Source organism: Balaenoptera musculus, chromosome 19, assembly GCF_009873245.2.
Source record: "Balaenoptera musculus isolate JJ_BM4_2016_0621 chromosome 19, mBalMus1.pri.v3, whole genome shotgun sequence".
NCBI lineage: Eukaryota > Metazoa > Chordata > Mammalia > Artiodactyla > Balaenopteridae > Balaenoptera > Balaenoptera musculus.
The window spans coordinates 25,069,435-25,096,838 of record NC_045803.1 but is presented as its reverse complement, the minus strand read 5'-3'; the positions used below and the strand labels follow the sequence as shown (position 1 = coordinate 25,096,838).

Genomic DNA, 27,404 nt, shown 5'->3' with positions numbered 1-27,404 from the left:
ATACAGGTGATTAAAAGCAGTAAATCTCTGACATGGTTTACAGTAAGGTTCAAACAGAAGGGGCAAAGCCAAGTGAAAACCACTGAAGGGGCAGAGCTAAGTAAAAAATGTGTGCCTCAAGCAGTGTAAAATTTCTTGATTACCAAGGCACTTAAAGCTTTACATAGTTTTAATACTTTTGAAGAGTTTTAAAAGCCCACATAAAAAGTGTGGAGAGCACTGGTTAAGTACACAGATTCCCAAGCCCTCACCTCTAGGCCTGCTGAATTGGAATTTAAGTTAGTTAGCAGTTCTCAAAAAACCTAGCTGACTGATATATGAGGGGTCTTTGGGAAACACTTTTTACAAACAGTACTAAGAAAAGATACTCAACCATTAGTCATCAGGGAAATGCAAATCAAAACCATGAGCTGCTTCTTTACACTCTCAGGATGGCCATTATCAATAATGAAAATAAGTGCTGGCAAGAATGTGGAGAAATTGGAACCTTCTTTGTGTATTGCTGGTGAGAATGTCAAATGGTGTAGCTGTGGTGGGAAACATGGGTGGTTCCTCAAGTATATTTCCAAAAGAATGAAAAACAGACTCAAAGGGATAGATAGTTGTACGCTCATGTTCACAGCACAATAGCCTAGAGGTAGAAACAACAGATAAACGAATAAAATGTGGCATGTGCAGCAGTGGAATATTATTCAGTCTTAAAGAAATGAAATTGATACATGCTGCTGCAACATGGATAAACAATGACATGCTAAGTGAAATATGCCAGACACAAAAGGGCAGATATTCCACTTACATAAGGTACTTAGAATAGGAAAATTCATAGAGACAAAGTAAAATAGTGGCTACCAGGGTCTGGGGGACGGAGGAATGGGGAGTTAACTTTTTATTGGATACAGAGTTTCAGTTTAAGATGATGAGAAGGTTTTGGATATAGCTAGTGGTGATGGTTGTACATTAGTGTAATTAACAACCCTGAATTACACACTTCTAAGTTAACATGGTAAATCATTTTGCCACAATTAAAAAAAAAGGTGAATAAAAGAGCTCAGACTTAAAAAACCAAAAACAATGCTAGAGAAATGAAGGTCATACTGCTAATTTCATATACGTACGGGTTTTCTCAGTCAGCTCCTTTAGTAAGGAAAGTTACAGAAGATGCCCTACTGCTGTTCACAGACCAGTACAAAACTGCATACTCAGGTCTCCTGAGGAAGAGTACAGATAACTCCCACTTTTTAAAAGTGTGCTATGTTGCCACTGCTGGGTGGGACAAGGCAGAGCAAGGTGGGTATGGATTAACTCCCTCTGGTTGCTGGAAACAAATTAACATCATAGTTTCTTCTACCTTGTAAGATGATTGTGCAGAAATAATAAAATCATAGTAGTGGTAAGATAGTCAATGAAATGTTTTCCAAGTTCCCGGTGCTTGCTTTCTCCCACTGGCCATGGCCCTAGGTCTGCACTTGTCCTCCCAGAACACATTCAGATTTTTACCACCAGGTCTGAGCACAGTATTTGGGTAATTTGTATATCCCATTCTTATCCAAGAAATTCCAAAGTATCTTTACATATCTGTTGTTATATTTTGTAACATAAGATTCTGAAGTCTATTACTGGCTGGAATAATGATTAGAAATTGTTCCGTGTTACTATATGTTGCATTCTAACTGTATCTTCACAATAACACTGATGAGTACGATTATTTGCATTTTAAAGGTAAGGAACACTAAGATACAGAAAGTTCAAATGCTAGTAAGTAGAAGAGCCTAACTTCATAGTTATCCATGTCCTGGACTGAGTCACAGGAGAAGAGAGGCATGGAAAGGCTACCAGAACTGGGGATTGGCACAGGCAAACAAGCAACACAAGGGGAGGTGGCAGGAATCAGGATACCAAGTGTAGGGACCATCCCAGGATGGATGGCTGCCTCCCTCTGGGGACTGGACTTTTTTCTAAGATGACAGGCATTCAGGGCCAGTATGTTTCTGTCATGTGGGCCAACACATGCCACTATGCTGCTTCCCTCAGCAAAGGAAGGGTAGGATGTATAGACCTCATCACAGAGTTTGCTTCACTTGAATATTTTCCAAAAAGACTAATAGTTGGCTATTATTTTCACCTTTGCCCAGTTCCCCTTCTGATTGCTTTCAGGGGCCAATAAAGTCTACAGGTGAATCTGCTAAGGTAATGGTCTATACCAATGGTTCTTGACCTTGACTACACATCAGAATCATCTAGGTGGCTTAGTAAAGCAGATTGGGTCTCACCCCCAGAGTCTGATTCAGAAGGTCTGCTGGTGGGTTTTGAGAATTGACATTTCTAACAAGTTCTCAGCTAATACAGATGCTTCTGTTTGGAACCACAAGAGAACCACTGTTCCATAACTTTCCAGGGACAGTAATGAGCCCATTCAAGACAAGAATTCAATTCCAATTTAATCAATTTATTAAATTGACATTTCTATAATAACCACTTGCCACCACTTGAGTCAGGTTTGTTACTGCTGTGAGTAGGTTCGCAAATTAGGGACATTTTGCTTACCCCTGCTGGTGTGAATAAAATCATCCTGTCAGTACCTTTCGGCACTTTATAACTTAAAATTCTAAGAAGTTGAGATCTGGGCTTACAATTTGCTATTTAAGAGGCCAGGTGTGGTGCTGACAGTAAAGCCACCATCAAAAGCTGCGTTAAGAACTTCATCCAGGCAGGTTGCTGTGACAAAACTTAAATCCTGCCGGACATTGCCTGGGATTTCTTCAAGGTCTTTCTCATTCCTCTGAGGAATAATGACACGCTTCAATCCCGCTCTGTGTGCTGCCAGCACTTTGTCTTTAATTCCACCCACCTGTAAGGAGAGAAGAATGTTATTAAGGTTTATGATCATCCTCAGGCTGTCAAAGAAACCCTGACCCACCACCTTTCACTGCTTTTTTAAAACATCCAAATCATCTTTCATTTTGCTACAGCATGAGCTAGGAAAGCCACTAAAAAGGTTAATAGTAAATTCTTTACATTTCAATTAGTATTATATTAAATCCTTTTAATGGAAAATTCTAAATTTTTGACAGGTATGAGCACCTCTTCTGTCCGTGATTCTCTTTTATATTGTCAAGGTTAACATTTATATTCCTTTCTGTACTCACAACAATCTTGTTTATAGGTTAATTCTGAAAAAGCATTACATTATTTTGACCATAAATACCATTCCTACAGAGCTTAGTTGCATGCCAGGATTATTTTCTTCTGTACAGGTTTAAAGCAATGACCTCTGTGCTATGTGATGAAGAAAACATCTAGGCTCTTGTGGTGGTTTTAAAATATGTGTAAAATGGTCCCTTCAGAAGGTGGAGTCTAATTCCCCTCCCTCGAATGTGTGCCAGGCTTAGTGATTTACTTATGAGTGTGGTGGAAGTGATGCCGTGTGACTTTCAAGGTTAAGTCACAAAAAATAAGAGCTTCTGCCTGGATCTCTCTTGGATCTCTTGCCCTGCAGGTAGCTCAGGTAGCCCAGGTGTCTGAGGTCACCCCAGCAGTCCGGCCAACCAGGACCAATCTGCAGTCACGTGAGTGAACCACAACAGAAGCAGATGCCCCGCCCCAGTCAGCCTTCAGATGACTGCAACCGGGCTGGTATACGACTACATGATGAGAGACCCTGGGCCAGAAGAGCCCAGCTAAGCCTCTCTTGAGTTCCTGCCCCACAGAAACTAAGAATAATAACTGCTGTTTTGGGGTGGTGTGTATGAGTAATAGATAACAGACACAAGTCTCAGTCACGCCACGCGGAACACGCGACCCCTGGAGACAGCCCTCAGAAGCCTGCTCCCGCCTGTGGCACCAGACAGGCTGGGCTCTAGGCCTTTCTGCACAGCGGCCATCCTAGCACACTGTCACTCTCTTGCCAGGCTTTTGCTTTATGCTGCTGAACTACACTTTGAACGTAACTTCTTCAGAAAGAGTGTGAGATAAACGGATTCCCTGCACGTATGGAAATGTCTATCTTGCATTCACATTTGATTGACGGTAAGGCTGTGTATACAAGACTTGAGTTAAACCCATTTTCCTTCAGTCTTGAAGGTGCTGTGTATCTAGGGTCACGGATGAGAAAGCTTTTTCCTCGGTGATCTGAAAAGTCATGAGGATGCAATCCTTCTTCCTAGCTGGTATAGGCCCTTTCAATCTGAACATAGCCTTAAATTCTAGGAAATGCTCCATTATTTCCATGACAATTTGTTCTCTTCCATTTTCTCTGTTTAGTTAGATGTTGGATTTGTCAGATTGTTTTTTCTATTATTTTTTTCTGAATAGTTCATTGACCAATTCCTAAAACCATTGTTTTAAATTCACGAGCTCTGTCTTATCCTCTGTTCTTGAATTACGTTTTCTCCAGACTTAGCAGGTCTTTCTCTTAAATGCTGCTGCTTTTCTCCATGTCTCCCATAATAGTTTAAAACTGAAGGCTTACTCAGAGCTGCTGTGGCTTCTCCTCTGCTGGAGGTGGGGAAGCCTTTACCTGGGTGCAATTTGCTCTGAGTGCAGGGGACCTAGTGGTAGAACCATTTGTTCTATGGAGATTGCAACGAATCCCCTGGTTTTCATTTCTCACCCCCTTCCTTTTCTCCTGGTCTGAACCTTCTGGCTCTGAACCAGTGCTTTTCAACAGATTCCTGCTGGGAAGACTGTCTCTACCTCCAATTCTGTTACATCAGCTGGGGACACTTCTATCTTCTAGAAGTTGGCTGAACCATCAGCTGATGGCTCCCCACTCATTCTTTTTTTAACATCTTTATTGGAGTATAATTGCATTACAATGGTGTGTCCCCCTCATTTTTTTTTTTTAATATTTTTCATTTATTTATTTTTGGCTGCGTTGGGTCTTCATTGCTGCGTGCGGGCTTTCTCTAGTTGCGGCTAGCGGGGGCTGCTCTTCATTGCGGTGCGCGGGCTTCTCACTGCGGTGGCTTCTCTTGTTGCAGAGCATGGGCTCTAGGTGCGCAGGCTTCAGTAATTGTGGCTCACAGGCTCAGTAGTTGTGGCTCGTGGGCTCTAGAGCGCAGGCTCAGTAGTTGTGGAGCACGGGCTTAGTTGCTCCGCAGCATGTGGGATCTTCCCGGACTAGGACTCAAACCCGTGTGCCCTGCGTTGGCAGGCGGATTCTTAACCACTGCGCCACGGGGGAAGTCCTCCCCCCTCATTTTTGACTGTTATAATTTATTCCCTTTATTCCTTGCTTAGCTTACCATTTTGAACTAGGAAACTATAGAGTTTATGGTCAGTAAAGCATTTGCTCATTTCCTTTTAGTAGTACAGCTAGTATTAACCACTACTGTCACTAGAAATGCAGTAGTTCTGGGGTAAGGTGAAGAAAAGAGATCGACATTCCTATTGAGTATAGATATACAGTTATATCATAGTAAATAAGGTTTAGAATATGACTTTCTGGTTGAATTAAATTTAAAAAATCAGGGAACTGAGAACATTTTTTGTGATCCTAATTGGTGATTCTATGACCTACTTTCACCATTACCTCATAAAATAAAGGCGTTCTCAGAATAAAGAACATTCCTTTTTTTCTCATTTTGCTATTGAACTCACCAAAACTTTATTGTAGTCTGGTACTACTAACTAATGACTTAAACCTCTAAATGATCTCTCAAGTTCTATGAATTTTTCAGTGTTTTTATAAGTAGTTATGATATAGGTTGGAGCCCTAAAGCCTCATGTACAGAACTTTTTCAAAATTTAGCAATTAGGCATGGTTAGTCTTTACTACAATTTCCATTTTATACTACTTCTTTTCTATTATTATTTTTTTATCAATCTATCAATTACAGTAATCTAAGTTATCTACAGGCGGATAGGAGGTCTCACAGGAATTCCAAAAGGTGAGAATTGGGCTTAAAGTTTAAAAATAGCTACCATCCTATTTTACACACATGCCATATATTTAACAATTCGTTAACTAGAACAAAGCCTCAAATCTTCACCTGAACAGCTGATATTTCTGGTGACCAGACTGATATTTTTTTCTGTAAGCAAGTCTTCTTTTTTAGTAGAAGGGAAAACATGGGGAAAATGGTCAGTTTTTCCTTTATTTGATCAAAATTTAAAAATCTGAATTACAGATATAAAAATTTAATATGTGTTTAAAACTAAGCTATTGATAGGAAGAAGGCAAACCACTATTAATTTAGATTTTAAAATGCTATTAATAAAAATTTTAAATTAAAAAATTTAAAAACCATATAAATAGGTTTCTTCATACATACTGGAAGAACAAGACCTCGCAGTGTGATTTCACCAGTCATGGCTACATCTGAACACACCAGCCGCCCACTAAAAAGTGAGGCGAGACAGGTTGCTATGGTAACTCCAGCAGATGGTCCATCTTTTGTGACAGCTCCAGCTGGGAAGTGCAGATGGATGTCTGTGTTCTCAAGAAGATCAAAACTTCCAGAAGCTTTAAAAAAGGAAAAAAGGATTTTGATGTAGAAAAATTAAACCTGTTTTCTTTTTCTCCGAAAAAAGAAAATCAAAGAGATAAAAATGAATGTTTCGGGTAAATAAATCCTTCAAAATATTAATGGGCAGTATAAGTAAAGTGGGGGTCTGGAAGAACAGCTTCATTCTATTCCAAGTAGCAGGAAAAACAGAACAAACCCTTGGAGTCAGTTTCCAGCTCAGGTTCCAGTCAAACAGTCCTCAACTGGGAACTAGAATTTCCACGGGAATTCAAGAGCAAAGGTCTGTGCTTTAAGGGGTAACTGGATCTGTCTCTGAACTGTGGGATGCCTCCTGGGTCACGATCCCAAGGCTCTCCTGTGCCCACGGCTGCACACCCCCCCCCCCCACTCCCCGGGGTGGGTCGCTCACCATTGGTCAGATGGTATTTCTTGGCATTGCTGCGGAGCCAGCTGATAGCCAGGTGGGCAGACTCCTTCATGACGTCCCCCAGCTGGCCGGTCAGAGTTAACTGGCCTTCGCCATCCATCCGACTCGCCTCCACGAACATGATTTCCCCACCTAAGGGAGTCCAAGCCAAACCTATCGCCACTCCTGGCTGACTCAGACGCTCAGACACCTTGAGAGAAAGAAGGAAAATGATCGGTAAGGCCAACAAGAGCCGAATTCTTTTCAGGCTGACCTAATCACAAGCGTTGGCTCTTCCTCAGAGGGCTTAAGCTTAAGCTACACCTCAAAGTACTTATTACTGCACATGACTTGGAGTCACATAGGGCTTTTTTGCCAAGAGAAACTTTGGCATTTATCAGAAACAATTTTACCTTGAAGTATGTGTGAATGACTCTGATTCTTAAGCACCACATCTAGTTACACATGCCCTAATTTTCAAGGAACAAACGCAATCGTTTTATCTATCTCAATGCTTTTATTAGGCTGCATATTTAAAAACACTACACCACCGAACTTCATATTAGGCAATCATAAATTTGCTTCTGGAAGTAGAAATGCTCTTTTCAACATACTTTTGAGAAGTGTTAGCTCCAGAGGCCAAGGTATATATTAAAACCCCTGGATCTTACTTCCCCGCCACTCATCTTTACTTTATTGCTGCAGAGACACTATAAAATGCTACTTTACTATGTCCTGGATCCTTTCTGTGTGCTCGGAGGCCCACTGTGCTGCCTCACTTCCATATTAAACTGATCGTGTCACTCACTGGTGATTTCAAGCCAAATAGGTTAACACATCCAAGTTATGAAAACATATCAAAAGTAACAGTTGAAAAACAGTCATGTTAACTTTTATCGCACACTCTGAGCCTCCAAATTTCTTATCCTATAGAAGTTATCCATGTTAGAAGAACTGGGCACAATATGTCAACCCAGCACTAATGCAATCATGAGATTTTTCCACCGAGAGGTAACTTTCTCACTAAGGAGCAGTGGAGTCTATAGCCTGAGTTTCTGGTTAAAGGGCTGGGTGGCTGATGCTTACTTCTTTTCCAAGGGGCTGAGATGCTGAAAATCCTGATTTTAAATGGATGTGTGACACCCATTGAAGCTATTGGGCACTTATTTTTAGTAGTAAACATAAAAGCCTATTTTTTAAGTTGGTTTTATATTTAAAATTTTAATTTTATATTTAATGATAAGTTAGAGACTGGGAAGGCCCGGTTGCACTGCTGGCTGAGCTGAGGCTGTGCACCATGGATTTCACCTTCCCTCAGCTTTGCATTTGCCCTGTTTTCTATCTATTTGAGGAGAAAGACGCAGAAGATCAGTACTATTTAAGGAAAACATAGAAACAACTATTTATAGAAGTGTTCACAAGGCTTGTTCTTGCTAATATGAAATCAATTCTCTATACCTGAACGACATCTACTTTGGGTGGGAACTTGTCAGGGGTTCCTGTTTTTACTGCGTGGCTCTTTTCTAGGGCTGACTGAACCAGTCCTAAAGAATTATCCTCAATATACTGAATCCTGTGCTAATTTAACAGAAAAAGCCATATAATATAGCACAACTTCATTAGCTATAATGAGAACAATCCCTTTTTTTAACAGCTAAATCCTCAAAACTCATTTTGTCAGAGTAATACCAAACATGTCCCCAAAGAATCAGAAGTAGGATTCATGTTGATTACCACATTGCTTCAAGAAACCACGCCAGTTTCCAACACTCTCCATCTGCTGGAGAGTCGTGGTGCTCTGGGTAAAAGTAACTGGTCCGTTGTTCATTGAAAGGACAGGGGGTAGATAAGTACACGTGACCAAACCAAAACCATCCAGGATCGTAATCACTTTATTCTAACTTGACGGTAAGTGCTGAAATATTAACCTGAAGATGGGACCAGTGACAAATCTGTGTAACTCAACAACAACATACACGGGTGGGAGAACTGAGGGCAGGAGTTACTATCAAACCTATAGTCTCGTGATCAGGCTAATAATCTAAGAAGTAAAGAATCTGTAATTCTTAGACTTGGAGTCATATTCTTCAAAGCCATGTGTTCTGAAATTGTAACAATTCTCTTAACAACCAAGCATCCAGTTTCTATGTATTTTTCCCTCAGAAATAATGAGTGCAAGTAAGTATGAATTTAAAAGATAAGATATATGCTCTTTCTTGCTCCTGAATGCAGTTTCCCAGCCTCTTAAACCCTTTATACAGAACAATTTGTATTTTACAGACTTCCCTAACAAGTGATTCAACACAATAATTTCAAAACTATGTTTATCTACTGGTACTTTTCTACCAGTTTCTAATTCCATTACTGGTTTGTGGAATCATCAATTATATTAGCCAAGACAGGCCTAGGCTTGATGCTTGAACGTTTTTCCCTCTAAATGTCAAAGCGGAACAGCAGTATCTCAAGTTCACTTCTGTCATTCAATTTCCCTTGAAACTGGTGCTTCAAGTTTCCTTTATCTGTTAACTAAATCTTGTTCAAAGAAGTGGTCAGGGCTTCCCTGGTGGCGCAGTGGTTGAGAGTCTGCCTGCCGATGCAGGGGACACGGGTTCGAGCCCTGGTCTGGGAAGATCCCACATGCCACGGAGCAACTGGGCCCGTGGGCCACAATTGCTGAGCCTGCGCGTCTGGAGCCTGTGCTCCGCAACGGGAGAGGCCGCGATGGTGGGAGGCCCGCGCACCGCGATGAAGAGTGGTCCCCACTTGCCGCAACTAGAGAAAGCCCTCACACAGAAACGAAGATTCAACACAGTCATAAATAAATAAATAAAAGAGCGTGAATTTAAAAAAAAAAAAAAAAAAAAAAAAAAAAGAAGTGGTCATTTTCTTCTGTAATAATTCTATCAATCATGTAAATATGCAGACTGAGGAAGTGTTTAAAATAGTTAATGAAAAACCTAATTAATAATAGGATATGTCTTATAAAGTATGATTGCATTCTGAACACTTCAATGATAGCAGTGTTTAAGGAGCATTTGAGCATCTAATCGTTGCCAATTTCACACTGTTCTTTCCTCTCGATTAACTTAAAATAGTGATATTTAACTGAAATAGTAAATACGTACAACTCTTTGTGACCCTTCCAAACCTAGACCAACAGTTACAGTTTTAATACCTTGTTATTTACTGCTGCAGCCATCAGAGGGACTAAGAGTTTTACCTTCATCCAGTGGGTGCTTTACTGGCAATGGGAGCCTGGCCCCATCATGGACCATAGGGGTATCAAGTGAAAACCTCTGAGCGGTGACAGACTACCTACCTAACCACATCAGATAAGGGGCCGCTTACCCCCCAGCACGGGGAGTGCAACAAGACCATCTAGCCAGTGCCTGTATCTACAGAGAGCCCTGCAGAGGCAAGGGTCCGTGTCTGGGGAGTTGGGACAGGTGTCACAGGAGAGACTGAGCGGTCTTAAAGTCTGCTGGGCAGAAAAGGGCCAGGAAGCCTTTTCACAGCAGAGAGGCCAGCAGGTGCCGAGGACTCGAGACAGGAATAATACTGTGGGCCTTCTCGCCAGGGACAGGCACAGTGCCTCGCAAAACCTGAGCTGTCAGATGGCTGCGGCATGTGTGCAGGTTCGTGCCTCAGTAACGCTTACACCACACGTTGGTTTGTTTTCTCTATAGCTCGCATAGCATTTTTTATGCTCCCGCCAGGGTTGTCACCACGGCGGCTCTCCATCTGCCAACCTCTTTAAAGTCTCTAGGAATATTTGATTTTTCCAGCTGTGAACTTGTTTGCTTCGGAGGGGTGCCGGGGTCGGCCACCGTCACCTCTGGAAGCTGCGCGACACAGCCCCGGTGTGGCGCGGCACCGGCGCTGCTGAGAGCCAGCTGCTTGCCGGCCCTTCAGTAAGGCCTTTCCTTGGTACCACCGGCTGGTGGTGGGCCAGGCTGAGCGCAGCATCGGTGCTGTCCTAACAGGGGCATGGGGCACAGCAGGTCTGAACGGAGAGGGAGGAAGAAGGGATTTACTACCATGACTCTTCGGGCATTTCGTTAGTGTTTATACACTTTGCTCATTTCTAGCACCTGCTTTTGTCTGTCTGCAAGGCAAGCACCCTGATGGAATCTCCTGGAATTCACCTGTGGGTGCATTCTATTCAGGACGTTTTTTGAAATCTGCATGTCTTGTCTCTTCTTCCCTTTATTACTATTTTTTCTAAGGGCAGTGACCTTTGCATAAGGACTTTTTGTCCACCACTGAGGCTTTCATACAAACTATGAATGGAGTCAGGAATACTCAGATGACACATTCTCAGGATTAGCAGACTGGACAAAACATAGACGCTCGTGGCTTGGATGACTGGTTTTCTGAGGCTGAAAAATCAAATTTATCCTGGAAAGACTAGAGTTTATGTGTTCTTCTGATTGTGTCACCACATTTGCAGTCTATGAGATTGACTGTTACCCCCAGAGATATATAGGAACTCTATATGTCGGGTTTTTTTTTGGGGGGAGGTGTCAACTGCAGGATTGTATTATATTTATATAATGTATCTAATTATGTATATATATCTAATATGCAGATAATATATGTGTGTGTGTATATATGTATCTCATAATGCGGAGGCTTCTCCTGGCTTCACTAGGATGAAAATGAAAATTATCAGATTCTCATCTCCCCCCAAAGAGGTTCATGTAATCAACAAAAGTAACTGCAACCACGTTTACCATTATTAATGGCAATCTCATAACTGATCAGATCAAATAAGACTCAACAGCTGCGTCCTTCCTAAACCCTCCACGCAGGGACCCGGGCCTGCCTCTGAGGTGTTCTGAGAAGCAGTCAGGGAGAATGAAGTCTCGGCTGCCCCAGACGCCGGCACCTGCCCCACCCTCTCCCACTCTCTCTCTCATAATGCAGGGCGATCTGTTATTCTTTAAAAGTGGGTGTTTAACTGATCTTGCTTCTTTAGGAAACTTTATTGTATTTGAAAAGGTGACTTATGATACTGTTCCTAAATTTGAAATCTAGACAAAGTTTTAGGAACTCATTTTTCAACCTGCTGAGAGAATTCTGAACGGATGTAACACGGGTAAAAGTGTGCCTTCTCATCTTTCCTCCTCACTGTTAGTTTGCTAGGTCAGTAACATTTTTGGTACTAATGTATTTTTGCAGACTCATCCTCAATGAAAATAAAGCACGGTAAGGGGTGGTATAGGTTATTAAAGCAAATATAAAATTAGGGTTATAATAAAAATAATAGGGACTTTTACTTTTGTGACTGGGCATAGGTCTATTTGTTTTTAGGGTGTATGGTGGTTGCAGGAACCAGTATTTGTTTGTTTTTTTAGCATGTACCGGGCACTATGGTGGGTGCCTTATATTCATTAACTCAGCAGATTCTAAACACTCTCTAAAACCTACGTATAATTCTCCCCCATGCATCGGATGACGCCAGCACAGTCAAGGAGGCGGGGTTCATCATGGTGAGTGACAGGCCTCTTCCTCCTCCTACTAAGCCCTGCTTACGGCAGCTGGCTTCCCATCTTCATTCTCTGCTCACTGCCTTCTATATGCAAACCCACTCTTCTCCTTCCTGACCACCCTGAGTCCCGCCATCACCCTGGGTTTCTTCAGTGAGTACCTGAGACTCGCGCAACCCGGCCTCTCTGTCTCTAAACACCCCTTAACTCCAAAAGCACGCTCCTTACCCTCACCCAGCCACCCTTCTCCCGGCCCTTATTGCCAACAGAAGCCATACGACCTCCGAAATCTGAATTTAACCACCCCCTTCTCCGACCACCACTTTTTCATCCTTCTAGCTCACTTGTACTCAAGACCATCAACTCTACCTCCTTCACATTATACACCAGCACTGTCCCAGCTTTACTGCTCTCCTTGTGCACGAATACTCCTTTGTTCCAGCGTTATCATCTTTTCCTTGTGATTACTCAATACTCTCAGCCCCCCTTCTCCATCATACCCCGCCACAGGGGATCCTCATCACAGACCACCGCCTCCTTCACACTGGGGACCCCACCGCCTCGCACTGCCCAAAAGACTCTGCTCCTGTGGTACCACCTCTCTCTCCAGCAACCTCAGTCTGACTCTCTCTACTGGACTATTCTGATCAGCAAACAGGCTGCCATTTGTTACCACACTCCCTTTGACCTCCATCCTCCCTTCTAGCCACCTCACTTCTCTGCAGTCGTTCACAGCCAACCTTCTGAAAGAGCTGCCTACAAACGACTTCTACTTCCCCACCTTCCATTCCCTCTGCAACACACTCCCATCACACCCTGTGAACCCACTCTGTCAAGGTCACCTACAACCTCCATGCTGTCAAATCCAGTACACAGCCAGCAAACACATGTGCATGTTCCCCCTTCCTGAGACAGTCTCTGCCTTTGTTGTCATGGCGGCACAACATCCTTGTTTTGCTCTTACCTGACCGCCTGTTCCTTCTTAGTTTCTCTCTGTCTGTCTTGAGGGCTCCTCTTCCCCTACGTGACCCTAACTGTCCAGGGCCTGCTCCTAGGCTCCCTGCTCTTTCCTCCGTATCCTTTTCCTTTGGTGATTTCAACGTTCCCAGGACTTAAAAAATCCTCTATTTTCTAACAACTCTATAATTTCTATCTCCCATTCCAAAACAGAGTACTATAGTTGGTAAGAATAGAAATGAAAATCTGAGGTAGAGCAGGTATGCCTTTTTGTTAAACTGCTGTACTTAAAGCAATTCTCTTTTAGCAGGAAAGGGCAGGAATTAGCTTGGCTGCAGGGTATTGCAGGAGAGTGGAAAGAATACTGGACTTGAGTTGGCTGATCTGAGTTTAAAGATTGGCCTCGCTAATTGCACCTTATGTGAATTTGCATGATTCATTTAATTTCCTTAAGCTCTTTCCCTGTGTGTAAAATGGACGACCCCTAGCACACTGATGGACCTTGTGGACAGTAAAGAAAAGTTCCATAAATCTTAATTTCATGGATGCAAAAGCTGGGGCAGAAAGTGGTTATATAATTTGGGGCTGATGGTCATCAGACCACTAAAGGTAGACAAAGAAACCCCTGGCGCCAGAGTAAATTCTCTCAACTGTGGAAAATATGAACAAAATGTTCCAAACTCCCAGATACCAGACCTTCTATTCTAAGATGCTATTTATAGAAGGGAAAATGGCTACTGGATTCATGCTGGTGAAAGTGTTCATATGTAATAGCTCAGATGCTACAAGGAAAATAAAATAGTTTTTGCAGTGATATCAAACAGAGCTATTAAGCAGTGTTTATAAAATTTCTCTTTTCTGTCCTTTGGCTCCTTCTCTGCCAAAGCTCCAAGAATGTCAGCAATGCTTCCAAACCTAACAGGAGCAGTCATGGCTGGGAGAGAAGGGTCTACGCAACAGAAACACGCATCCATCTTTTGTTTTTATCAACTGCTCTGGTGTAAATTCCCAAAGAATGGCTGGCATGTACTGTTCTGGAAAGCCAAGAGAAAAAAGCCCGCCGGACATGCAGGAGCAGAACCTGTTTCCACTGTCACTCACACAATCACTGGGTTCACTCGGAGCAGGAAAGCAGCTTTGGCCCACATTCTCAACCAAAACAAGTTTTGCTCCACTTCTTTCAACACTTCAAAATTTAAATCCATCCACAGTATCTTAAGAATTCAAATAACCAAAATAATGTTTCTGATTCTATCGTTCAGGACCAGGTTTACTGCCAACAGTAAACGTGTGCTATTCTTGTAGCTGAGAGCTTTGCAGAACTAAATGACTAGCTCAGAGTTTAAGTAAATAAACAAGATGGGTTTGGGGGCTACTTCTCCTCTTCTCCGTTTTAAGACTTGAGGAAAATCATGTTTACTGGTAGTGATTTCAAATGCTGGATGGAGAGATTATCTTCTGCATAATTCACCAGATATATCTTCTGCAAACCTTTTTTCCTTTACACAGACAAGGTGATGGTAAAGCTTCTGAAGAAAGATGCTAATAAGTTCAGTAGTAAAATACATACTCTTTCTAGTAAATGCCCCAGGAAAGCTCATATAAGCATCCTATAAAGTATATCACAATACCTCAGCAGTCACAGCTTCCAACACCTATTTCTATCCCGCTCCCTCGACTCAGTTCTGCTCCCAAGGCCCTTATGGCTCCGCGTTCCGCTATGAGGGATAGTTAGGGGAGACAGATGGAAATAGGGAAGGACTTGCATGTCGGTTTAACCCGAAAGGAACTAGTGATAACAATGAAAGAACAGATCCTGAAAGATGCCATCTGGTCTGCACTAGAGCAGCCTGAAGCTAAAGCCAGGCTCATGTCTTCAGGTATTCTGTACTGGGTTGTTTCCCTCCATCCTCCCTCCAAGTCTTTGATAGCACAAAGGAGTACTTAATTAAAGCACATACAACAGGAATATAGAATTTCTAAGGAGGAAAGTCAGAGAAAGTCAGAGACACTGTTCTTAAAATAGAACTGGATGCAAAGAATAAGATCAGACTGGGTTTCCAAAAGAGGATGTGGCCAGGGTCTCTGGCGCTCTGCAAAAGCCGTATTATCACATTAAGCACCAAAATTTAATACCATAGAGAATGCAAGTTTCCAATCTTAAGACAAAATTCAGCCTCCCCAGATACCCAAATCTACTTCTCCCCCAATCTATTAGGCAACCAGCAGAGTAAACTGGTGGGTATCAACAAAGGAATGAGAATGATCACCTCCATTTCATACATCGGGGGCCCGAGGATGTCTTTCAGAGCATGGAAGTCGATCAAAATTGGCATTTCAGGTGGTAGGGCCAAGTCGGTAGTGTCACTGGTAGATTCCGGTTTTGTATCTTCTAAGATGTGTTCTCTGTAACCTAAGAGAAAATTTTATTTAAGAATTCTCAGAGATTTGCAGGTATGAAAATTCATTAGCAGTAAATATCAAACAGAAGCTCAGTGGACTTCCAACCGTTCAGTCACCTTTATACATTTATTAAGGCACAAAAATTCACCTTGTGTACCTGTGGCACGCAACAGAAGAATCAGTCTTTCAAGAGCCCCCGGGGGTGACACAACGCATTGCCCTGTTCATTTACTTTCACTTGTTTGTCCTCCATCTTCCCCCATTAAAGTGTAAGCCCCAGGAGGGCAGCAACCTTGCCTGTCTTCTTTTCAACCATTATATTAAGCCAAGAGCAATGCCTGGCACTGTTCAACTGATGGCCTTTAGAGGCCAGATACTCAAGTGTCAGATGTAATAGATTACCTTGTACAATTCTCTGTGAAATCAACACAACTCAAACTGTTCAATTCCCTCCTCAGAGGAGTTGCATCAGGTGTCCCATTTCCTGACAGGCAACGTGAACTTGGAAATGACAGAACCCCTAGAAGCAATGCCTCTTGTGTAAACATATAGCTCAACTCCAAGGTTATTATTTTCCAATAAAAACGAATATAATTGTCATCGCCAGGGTAAGATAATATGAAGCCTGGCTTGAAATCCCTATAATAATGGACTATTTCCTTTACCTGCCTAAGAGCCCTGGTTGCTGACATCTTGTCGAAGGACTGACTCATTCTGGTTGAGATTAGACAACCAGGGAACAGGAGCCAATTGCCCTATGACCACCTTTTCTACTGGTGTTTGTAATTCCAACCTGAATAAAGAAAAATGTTACTTAAGTCTGTAGCCAGAAACCTAAAATGAGTAGAGGTTTAAAAATGTAGGAAATATCTGGCTCTATTCATTTTCATTCCCTGCTTTTCTTTTCTTTTTGTTTTACCATAATTCTTCTAGTTCTTGTACTACCTCACAAAGTGCTTTAAAATATTTTTCTTTTATTACTTTCTTTACATATACCCTTCCTTCTGGAAATGATTACTGTATATATTAATATACAACACATAATAATTATAAAGTCACCTCAACATTGTATATCCATATATATTTATTCTAGCTTTGCTATCATTCTTCTATTCTGATATCATGAAGTTAAAGGAATTGCTTTTCACTAACTCCTTTCTTTTCCAAAGTGATTACTGAATATGTTTAATCATATTAGACCTTAATTTTAGATTCCAATGATAATTGGACACATCCTGGGGTGTCCCCAAATGATCCCCGTGTCTCACGGCCTTGCGGTGACCTTCAGGGGAAGGGCTCTCTTGGTCTACTCTCTTGCTGGCCTTAGGGGGCTCCTCTTCAAGACTGAATTACAAGTGAAAACAGACAACAGTTCAGACTTTTTGCCACTTGCTGGCTATTTGACTTTATGCAAAACATTAAACCTCTCACTACCTATCTCTGCAGGACTCTTGTGAGAATTAAAGAGAAAACCCTTTGTAGACTGCAAAGTGTAATACACACACTGTATCCTAAGTGTGGTTCTTGAGTTATACATAATCTCATAGTCATACCTCTGTAATGTCACTTGATCTTTCAAAGTTTGGCTCAACCAGATTCTAGGAAGTCTTCCCTGATCTTTCCAACTTCTTACAGCACTTACTTATCTGTTTCACTAAATTGAGCAATTCCTGGGTTACTCAGTCGCGTGTAGGAGATCTTCTGTCTGCTGCTCTGTTTGCAGCAACGTCAGTGACCAAGGGTGGGGAGGCACTTAAACCATCAGTTTAGCTACACGTAGATCTCAGAGCGGAACAGAAAGTAGGTGTCATTGCTTAATTAAAGTTAATGCACAGAAAAAAAAAGCACTACTGTCTAAGGTTACCGTACACTAAGAATGAAGGGCTCTGAAACTCTAGCCGATGCATAGAAGAGGCTGTGACTTTCTTTAACCTGTTGTGTTTTGTGATGGGCTTTTCTGAGATCTAATTACTGTTGCCAGCCTGGAATTCACTATCACAGGAGGAAGTAAAGCTGGATGGGTGAAAGCCAATCCACAATTATGTAACCACTGCTTTGGGATATCCCATCCCTTTCCAAGTGGAGGAGTGAATTCAGTGCTTTGAGTACTGAGGGGGCTGGGGGTGTGGAGAGCTACTTCTAATGCATCTAGACCTTACAATGCAAAAGATGGCCATTTACTCCAGGCTCTAGGCACAGCAGCTGGGTGATGAAAAATGCAATAAACTTAGAACTAATCTGTGCTTCAAAATGTTCCATCATGGAGCAGAAGCCTAGAGAACTAAAGCTCATGTCAAGAAAATGGTGCCAGCTAATCACGAAAGACGGGCTGGCACTGGATTTTAAGAACCATCCACTGCACCTTGGGTAACGCAAAGTGAGAGTAAGAGAATGCTGGGTTTTCAGAGAATACACGCTCTGATTCCTCATTAAACATCATCTCGCCAACATGCCATTCAAGGAATGAGGCCCAGGTTAGAGCTGAACCCTGAGTCCTCGCACAAGCTTTAAGTACTCAGCTCTAGTGCCACGGTCTCCCTAGTCAGAAGGGATCGGCACCAAGAGAAGATAGTGGCAGAGTCCCTGGGCCTCATTACGGGCCTTGCCCCAGATCATAACATTCACGCCAGGTGGACTTTTTAAGGCAAGGCAAACAACAACAATAAAACAAAGTTCAACCTCCCTATAGGACATGGACCCTGTCCCACAAATCCTTCCTGTTGGAACTGCACAGTTAACTTTCTTCTTCTATGCCCTTATCTTGGGCTAAAACAGTGGTTCTTAACAAATGGGGAATAGTCACATGAAAAAATGATTATTTCACCAAGAAGCAAAGAAGTTTAAATTATAAAAACAAGATACATTTTCTGGTTACAAAATTAAAGTAACCAGTAAAAAAGTTTAAGAAATGACAAAGATCAATGGAAAAGAGAGTGGAGAGATCTTCTCAAATACTATTGCTTATAAAAATATAAATGGGTTCAATCTTTCTGGAAAGCCATTTGTCAATATATTGAAAGTCTCCTAAATATTCATTATCTCACACCCAGTGATTCTATTGGGTTGGCCAAAAAGTTCCTTCGGCTTTTAAGTAAAAATAAAAGAGACATTTTTCATTTTCACCAAGAACTTTATTAAACGACGTATTCACCGTTTTGTTCCACTACCTTCCGCCATTTTTCAGGCAACATCATAATTCCATCTTCCCAAAACATTTTATCTTTTTGAGCAAAGAACTGTTCCAGGTGCCTTTTACAGTCTTCCAGGGAATTGAAGTTTTTTCCATTAAGAGGATTTTGTAAAGACTGAAATAAATGGAAATCCGAAGGTCAATGTCTGGTGAATATGGCCGATGAATCAGAACTTCCCAGCCAAGCTGCAACAGTTTTTGCCTGGTCGTGAAAGAAACATGTGGTCTTGTGTTATCCTGATGGAAGATTATGCATTTTCTGTTGACTAATTCCAGACACTTTTCTTTAAGTGCTGCTTTCAGTTGGTCTAACTGGGAGCAGTACTTGTTGGAATTAATCTTTTGGTTTTCTGGAAGGAGCTCATAATAGGACTCCCTTCCAATCCCACCATATACACAGCATCACCTTCTTTGAAGACCGGTCTTGGTGTGGTTGGTGGTGGCTCATTTCACTTGCCCCACGGTCTCTTCCGTTCCACATTATTGTACAGTATCCACTTTTCATTACCCATCACAATTTGTTTTAAAAATGGAACTTTTCATTACGTTTAAGTAGAGAATCGCATGAGGAAATACGGTCGAGAAGGTTTTTTTCGCTTAACTTATGTGGAACCCAAACATCAAAGCAATTAACATAACCAAGCTGGTGCAAATGATTTTCAACGCTTGATTTGGATATTTTGAGTATGTCGGCTACCTCTCACGTGGTATAACATTGATTGTTCTCAAATTAATGTCTCGATTTGATCGCTATCAACTTCAACTGGTCTACCTGACCATGGAGCATCGTCCAGCGAGAAATCTCCAGCACGAAACTTCACAAACCACTTTTGACAAGTTTGATCAGTCACAGCACCTTCTCCATACACTGCACAAATCTTTTTTTTGCATTTCAGTTGCGTTTTTACCTTTCTTGAAATAATAAAGCATAATGTGCCAAAAATGTTGCTTTTCTTCTTCCATTTTCAATATTAAAATGGCTACACAAAAATTCACCAGTTTTGATAAGCTTTTTTAAAAAATGCACGCTGATATGACAGCTGTCACTATACAATCTAACAAAATTGTTTTGAATGAAGTTAAAGACAACTCAGTGCTACTAAAAGCATCTTACAGAAAACACCAAATGAACTTTTTGGCCAATCCAGTATTTTGAAGGAACCTATCCTTAAGGGCATAACCAAAAGTTTAGACAAATGTTTAGACCACAAATATACTCACTGCAGCACTATCTGTAACAGCAAAAATTAGATCCATTATAAATACGCAACATTAGGAACATGGTTATGTAAACTGTGGCACAGCCACACATCTAATAAAATAGTATACAGTCACTAAAACTGTTTCCTAAGTGTTTTTCAAGTGATGCGAGAAAATCCTTTTGAAACAACATCAAACGGAGGAAAGGGGGGGAGTATAAAATTTCATGTGCCATGATTTTTACTAATATAACATGATATAAATGTATATGAGAATGAATGAAATGATATAGTCCAAAATTTTAACATAAGCTATTCCCTAAGTTATGAGGTTAAGATTACATGATGAGATAGTCAATAAATAATAGTCTCCAATCCTGGCTCTGGCTTCCTGATTGGCCTTGACAAAAGTTACTTTACCTCTTTGTATCTGGTTTTCCAATCCGTAAAATCATAATAATTATAGTAACCCTCAGAGTTGCTGGGAGAATTTGATAATGCTGAAAGCCTTACTATGCATAAATGAGGAAATGAATTATGTAGTTAGAGCAGTATTTAATACAGACTTCTAAGACTCACATGTCTTACTCCATAGTCCCTTTCACTAGAAGAAAACAAAATGCTCTCTGCAGCCCAATCCCACCCAGGGCTCCATAGACAGGGCTTTGACTACAAACACACGACTGCTGGGAATCACATAAATTAAATACATTTAAGAAAAAGAAAAAGATACCAAGGCTCAAGACTCTGCCCCATGTTTCTCAACGGTATTATCAGCCTGTTCTGAGTCTAATTCAGGACACAGCCAGGGTGGTCAGGGCATAGCCAAGGAGCTTCACGGCATGAAGGTAGCAGATAAGCAAACAGCACCAGAGGCAGAACCTGCAAGGCACTTGCTCTGCCAGCAGGACAAATGTGGACCTTGGCAAAGCAGGGGTGAAACTCAGGGGTACTCCCCAAGGGCCAAACCAGGCTCCACAGCTGATGTCGCCACAGCTATGACAAAAGGATATTCTATAGCTACAAACTCCTCAGGGGAAGGGTCTGGCTTTCCCAAAGCAGCTGTCACGAGGACATGATCACGTGATCTTTTCCAGCCACTTTTCCTCTGTCAGAGGAACATGATTTACATGAAAGCAGGCCCAAGAGCCAAAGAATCACTGTGGGAAGCGGGGAGAAAGAAAGATCCTAAGAAGGGAGGACAGGAGGAAGGACAGAGGGGTGTAATACTTCAGGAAACTCCAGTAGCTTTCTTGTTTAAAAAAAAGTTTCTTACCTTTTGAACAAACCTTGCAGCAAATGGTGTCTTTGGGCAGGTGATCCAACCAAGGGAAAGTAGCAGAGGCCAGGAACAGGGTACTGACACCAAACAACTATTCCGCAGAATGTGGCAGAAACAAAAATCTCCCCAACCACAAACAGCCCCAGGTTATCTATAATCATCTTTACTCAGGACAGAACTTTTTAGGTATCACTTACTATTCTCTATATTCTGCTTAACTTGAAGCATATGCTACACTCTCTAGACCACTCTCATGAGTTCAAAAGCTACATTTCGTGGTACCGCCATAAAAGGAACCCCTTCTTCTAGATTATTGAAGACGTGTGCATCTTCCCGAATAACCGTTTCTTTTTTAACTCCTTCGGGGTAGGTTTGGAGGAGAAGATAGGGTGTACAATACTGTTAACTGCAGCCAGCAATCGAATAACAGGGCCCAGAAACAGGGGGTTAATTCTCCAAAGGAACAAATATCAATACTACCTGTTCCTGTCATACTAATACAATGTCCCTGAGAACATCTCAGATCTCATTCTGAGGCTTAGCAGAATTCAGGACGCATCAGAAATTCAAGAATAGGATGGAACCATGATACATAAAAATATAAGAGCTAGTCAGAAAGTAAGAAATCTGGTCCAATCTTTCATTTTATACTCAAGGAAACTTGAGACCCAGGAAGGTGAAGCAAATCGCCTGACGTCCACAGCAAATCACAGACAGTCTCAGGGTTCTGGACACCCAGCTAAGGGAACGTTTTGTCCCACCTGAAGTCCAGTCTAGAAAAGCTGCCTGTAGCTCAGGAGTTCCTTGACAAGGCAGCCGGGTGGTAAATTTAGAGATTAGATTATTTTTTTCCTGACTGAAAATAATCAACACATCTGGCATTATATACACGGATTCCCTTCTATGACTGTTGTCAGAAAAAACTGTGAAAGACTTGGAAATGAGCAAAACATAGATTACTGGGTATGCTGTCCAGTGTGCCCTCCCAGGCTGTCTGTGTCTCAGTGCCTTTCAGCTATTTTCCTGTAAGTTGTAGGAAACTAATAGTAATACGAGTGATTCTTGTCCATAGAAATGAAAATGAATTTTGCCCTCTCCCTTTCCCAAGAAGCTGGTTTTGCAAATTAATTTCAGCATTCCTGATTGCCTATACAGATGTCTGCTTTCTGAATTCTCCATGGAACCAGATCTTACTGGTTCTCTAATTAATTAATGAGTTCATTAAAATCTTTAACGCATGTTCATTTTATACCTGTATAGTAGTGATGATTTTGCCATTAAAAATTATCCTTTAATACTGAACAAAAACAACTGTTTCTAAAAAGTGACAAATTCTCCCAGTAGCCAACTCTTAACCACTAAGAGTAGCTGAAATGTTTCGATTAAAAAGCTTTAGGGCCTCAGACAGATATACCAAATTGCTTTAGATACAAAAGCATGAAACTTCCCGTTTTCAGTATTCCTGATTTTGGGTAGATCCTCAGAAATATGCAGGTGAGGTACAACTGATGCTCCTTATTTCCAAGAGGCCTTGGAGTCAGATAGCCTGGGTTTGTGGTCCATTTCTTACAAGCTTGTATGATTTGGGGAAATTTCCTTAACCTCTTTTTTTTTTTTTTTGGTAACTTTTTATTATGGTAAAATAGATATAATATTGATCATTTTAGCCATTTGAATTGAACAATTCGGTGGCATTAAATACATTCACAATGTTGTTGTAACCTTCACCGCTATCTATACCCGAAACTTTTTTTAATCATCTCAGTATAAACTCTGAACCCATTATATAATAACTTCCCATTCTCTCACCCCCACAGCCCCTGATGACCTCTATTTTACTTTTATGTCTCAATGAATTTGCCTATTCTAGCTACCTCATATTAAGTGGAATTATATAATATTTGTCCTTCAGTGTCTGGCTTATTTCACTTAAGCATAATGTTTTCTAAGTCCAGCCATGTTGTGATATATATATCAAAATTTTATTCCTTTTTATGGCTGAATAATATTCCACTGTATGCAGACACCACAGTTTGTTTATCCATTCATCTTCTGATGGACACTTTGGTTGTTTCCATCTTTTGGCTACTGTGAATAATGCTGCCATGAACACTGCTATTGTTTGAGGTCCTGCTTTGAACTCTTTTGGATACATACCTAGAAGTAGAATTGCTTGGTTACATGGTAGTTCTACATTTAAGTTTTTGAAGAACTGATGGACTATTTTCCACAGCAGCTGCACCATTTTACACACCCACCAGCAATGCACGAGGGTTTCAATTTCTCCACATCTTCACCAATGCGAGGCTTTTTATTTTCCACTTTATTTTATTACAGCCATCATACTAGGTGTGAAGTAGTATCTCATTGCAGTTTTCATTTGCATTTATCTAATGACTAACAATGGTAAAACATCCTTCCATGTGCTTATGGGCCATTTGTCCATCTTCTTTGGAACAAGTGTCCATTCAAATCCTTTAGTTTTGAACTGGGTTGTTTTTTGTTGGTTGAGTTATAGGAGTTCTCTATACATTCTGGATATCAACCTCTTATCAGACATTTGATTTGCAAGTATCTCCTCCTATTCTATAGGTTGTTTTTTCTTACTTTCTTGACTGTGTCTTTTGATGCACTAAAGTTTTTAATTTTGATGAAGTACAATTTATCTATTTTTTCTTTTGTTACCTGTGCTTTTGGTGTCATATTCATGAAGCCATTGCCAAATCTAATGTCATGAAGATTTTCCCCAAATCTTTTATGCCAGGAGTTTCATAATTTTAGCTCTTACGTTTAGGTCATTGATCAATTTTTAGTTAACTTTGGTATATATAATAAGGTAAAGGTCCAAATTCATCCTTTTGCATGTGAATATCCAGTTTTCCCAGCAATCATTTGTTGAAAAGACTTTCCTTTCCCCACTGGTCTAGGCATCCTTATTAAAAATCAACTGACCGTATATGTGACCCTTTATTTCTGTGCCCTCTCTTCTATCCCATTGGTCTATACGTCTGTCCTCATGCCTGTATCATACCAGCTAATTACTGTAGCTTTGTAGAAAGTTCAAACTCGGGACATGTGAGTCCTCCATTTTGTTCTTCTTTTTTAAGATTGTTTTGGCTATTTGGAGCCCACTGCAATTCCACATGAATTTGAGGATCCGCTTTTCCATTTCCCTGAAAAAGGATATTGAAGTTTTGGAAGAGACTGCATTGAATCTGTACATCTTAACAATGTTAAGTCTTCCTATCCATGAACACAGGATATCCTTCCATTTACTTAGATCTTTAAAAAAATTTTTCCAGCAGTGTTTTGTAGTTTTCAGCACACAAGTCTTTCACCTCCTTGGTGAGATTTATTCTTAAGTATTTAAGTCTTTTAGATGTTCATTGTAAATGGAACTGCCTTCTTAATTTCACTTTCAGACTGTTCATTTCCCTAGTCTCTTTAAGCTCCATTTCCTCATCTGAAAAGAGAGAAATGGTACCTACACTTCAAATAGTTGTTATAGGGATAATGGATATAGGATATATAGGAATAATGAAAGCATAGTATAGCTACTGAGGTTAGACTTGGAGCTGTTTGGCGACTTGGAGCTGTTTGGCCTAGATTAAAATCTTGACTGACATTTACAAGCTGTGAACCTTGGGGAAGTTATTGAATCTTCTGTGCCTTAGTTTTCTCATCTGTAAAATGGGCCTGAAAACAAAACTTACAGGGTCATTAAAGGATTAAATGCGTAAATACATGTAAAATGCTTAGGACAGAGTCTAGCAAATAGTAGGAACTTTATAAATGACAATCAGCCTTCCTGCCTGGATTATCACGTAGCCTTCTAATTTGGTTTCTCTACCTAGTTTCCTACTATCCCTTTTATTCACTACTTGTAAATGAATCTTTCTTAATCACTACTCTAATTACATCATTTCCAGACTTAAAATCTTTACTAGTTTCTCATTACAAATTAAGCAAATTCTTAACTTCTAAGAGGTGCATCCAAGATCTACCACCATATAGTGTCAAATTACCTTTCTAATCATAGTTCCCACTGGAATCCCTTTTAAACTGAAGGAGTAACCACCACCCAGGACTCGACTAACATTTATAGAGCAAAATCTTGGGTAAGAAACTGCACCCTAGATTCCCTATTTGTAAAATGTCAGACTAGATGAACTCTAATCTTACCATACCAATTCATCACAGTGCCTTATACAATACAGGTATTGAATTATGGTCTGCTGATTTAAGTTGAATTTGGCTACTGCATTTTTTTTTTCATTTTATTGGAGTATAGTTGATTTACAATGTTGTATTAGTTTTAGGTATACAGCATAGTGACTGGCTATTGCATTCTTAAATCTTAATAACATCTATGGACAAATGACAAATCACCAAAACACTTAATCATTACTTTGATTTGCCAAGAAACTATCAGGTCTTTAATACTGGCTTTGTCAAGTAAATATAAAGATGTTTAATAAATGAAAATTAAATATGTGACAAAATTATTGCCGAATGATTAAAATTTCTTCTTGAAAGTTGAATCCAATCACACCGGGCTCCTGCATCTTGAAGAAGCAGCAAAATGAAACTTACAGATTGGTTGAACTATATTTGTTTGCAGGGCGTAGGACGTGTATTACTAGGTATATTAACAGGTAGTTGGCAGAGAGGTCGTGTATGAACCAATGAATGGGAATACTGTTTACATCTCAATTCCTTAGCATACATGGGTATGTAAACATGGATCCAGACCCCATTTAGGCAGGAAGAGAGATTTGTATGGCTGCAGTTATAAAACTACTTTAAAAAAAAAAAACCAAGTCTACTTTACAAATTTAGATGAGATGCTGAGATTATAAATGGCTTTGTTATTTCTTACAAGATAATAGATGTGCCTCAAAGCTAAATTGACCATAGATAAAAAGCATTTGAGAGCCTTCTCTTAGGAAGGCAGAAAGGGGAAAACAAAATATCTAAAAACAAATCAGAAAAACCTGAATATTTTCAACTATATAATTTGTCTGTCCGTTTCAGGTTAATCTTTTCCAAAAAACCATCTTCCCAGCCAGAGGAAGTGTGCTACACGCAACTGAGATTCAAGTTACTGACCCTGGCTGCCAAAGCATTTGTGCCTGCATATTTTCAATCTGTTTTTCTTTCTTTCTTTTTTTTTTTTAAAGGAACTAGTAATGGGGAAATCTGTGGATCAAATGCCCAGAAAAAACCTTCATGCTAGCAATAAAATATTTTAAGTCCTTTCTGCCAATATTTTCTTCATTATTTTGGGGACGATAATACAACCTTAACATTACCAAATACATTTTCTTTCCAGTTTACCTACTAAACATTTCTACATAATAACTGTTGAGATATAGATGGACATTAGGATTGTGAACCATTTCTCAATTTTAGTAACAGTTATCTATTCATAAAAATAAAGAACATCAAAAAAGGTATCTGGAAAACATTTTTTTTCCATCTATTTACCTATTCAAATCAATTCTGAGATGTAAATAAATGACCATTTTATCTCGATTTACTAAAAGCAATTCTTAAAAGCTACAATATTTATAATAAATAAAATGAAGCTTTCAATGATCAAGTCAATGCCTCTACAGCACTTTAAAAACCAGCATTTATCCCACATCTAAAAATTATTTGTTTATATATCTACCTCCCACACTGGACTACATACTTGTTAGAAGTTCTCTTTCATCTCCTTCCGAGAATCCAATCTAGAACCCGGCATATCATAAGTATTCAGTGACTGTTAGCTGACTCACTTACTGAATAAATCAGTATTATACAAAGGTCCAAGACATAGGACCCTAACTTTAAACCAGACAAGAGAGATTGTACCGTCTCCCAGGGTTTTTTTTTTTTTTGTATTAATAAATCTCATTTCCTGTGTTAGAGATTCAGAAAATAGTCTTTGAGAATTACTTGGATTAGCAGTTAAGATGCAGACACCATCTGTAGTATTTTTTTTTTTTGTAGTATTTTTTTAAAGT

At 40.3% G+C, this 27,404-nt stretch overlaps 1 protein-coding gene across 1 annotated transcript in view; it reads right to left on the bottom strand.

Moving 5' to 3' along the window:
- Window positions 1-2,425: 2,425 nt before the first annotated feature.
- The window catches only part of LONP2 (lon peptidase 2, peroxisomal), a 95,978-nt gene continuing 70,999 nt past the window's right edge, over window positions 2,426-27,404 (bottom strand). The window contains exons 12-15 of the mRNA XM_036833066.1: window positions 15,590-15,732; window positions 6,877-7,084; window positions 6,273-6,463; window positions 2,426-2,848 (exon numbers count right to left, since the gene is read on the bottom strand). Of these exons, the coding sequence (XP_036688961.1) occupies window positions 2,627-2,848; window positions 6,273-6,463; window positions 6,877-7,084; window positions 15,590-15,732 (764 nt within the window). The 3' untranslated portion in view covers window positions 2,426-2,626. The remainder of the gene's footprint in view (window positions 2,849-6,272; window positions 6,464-6,876; window positions 7,085-15,589; window positions 15,733-27,404) is intronic.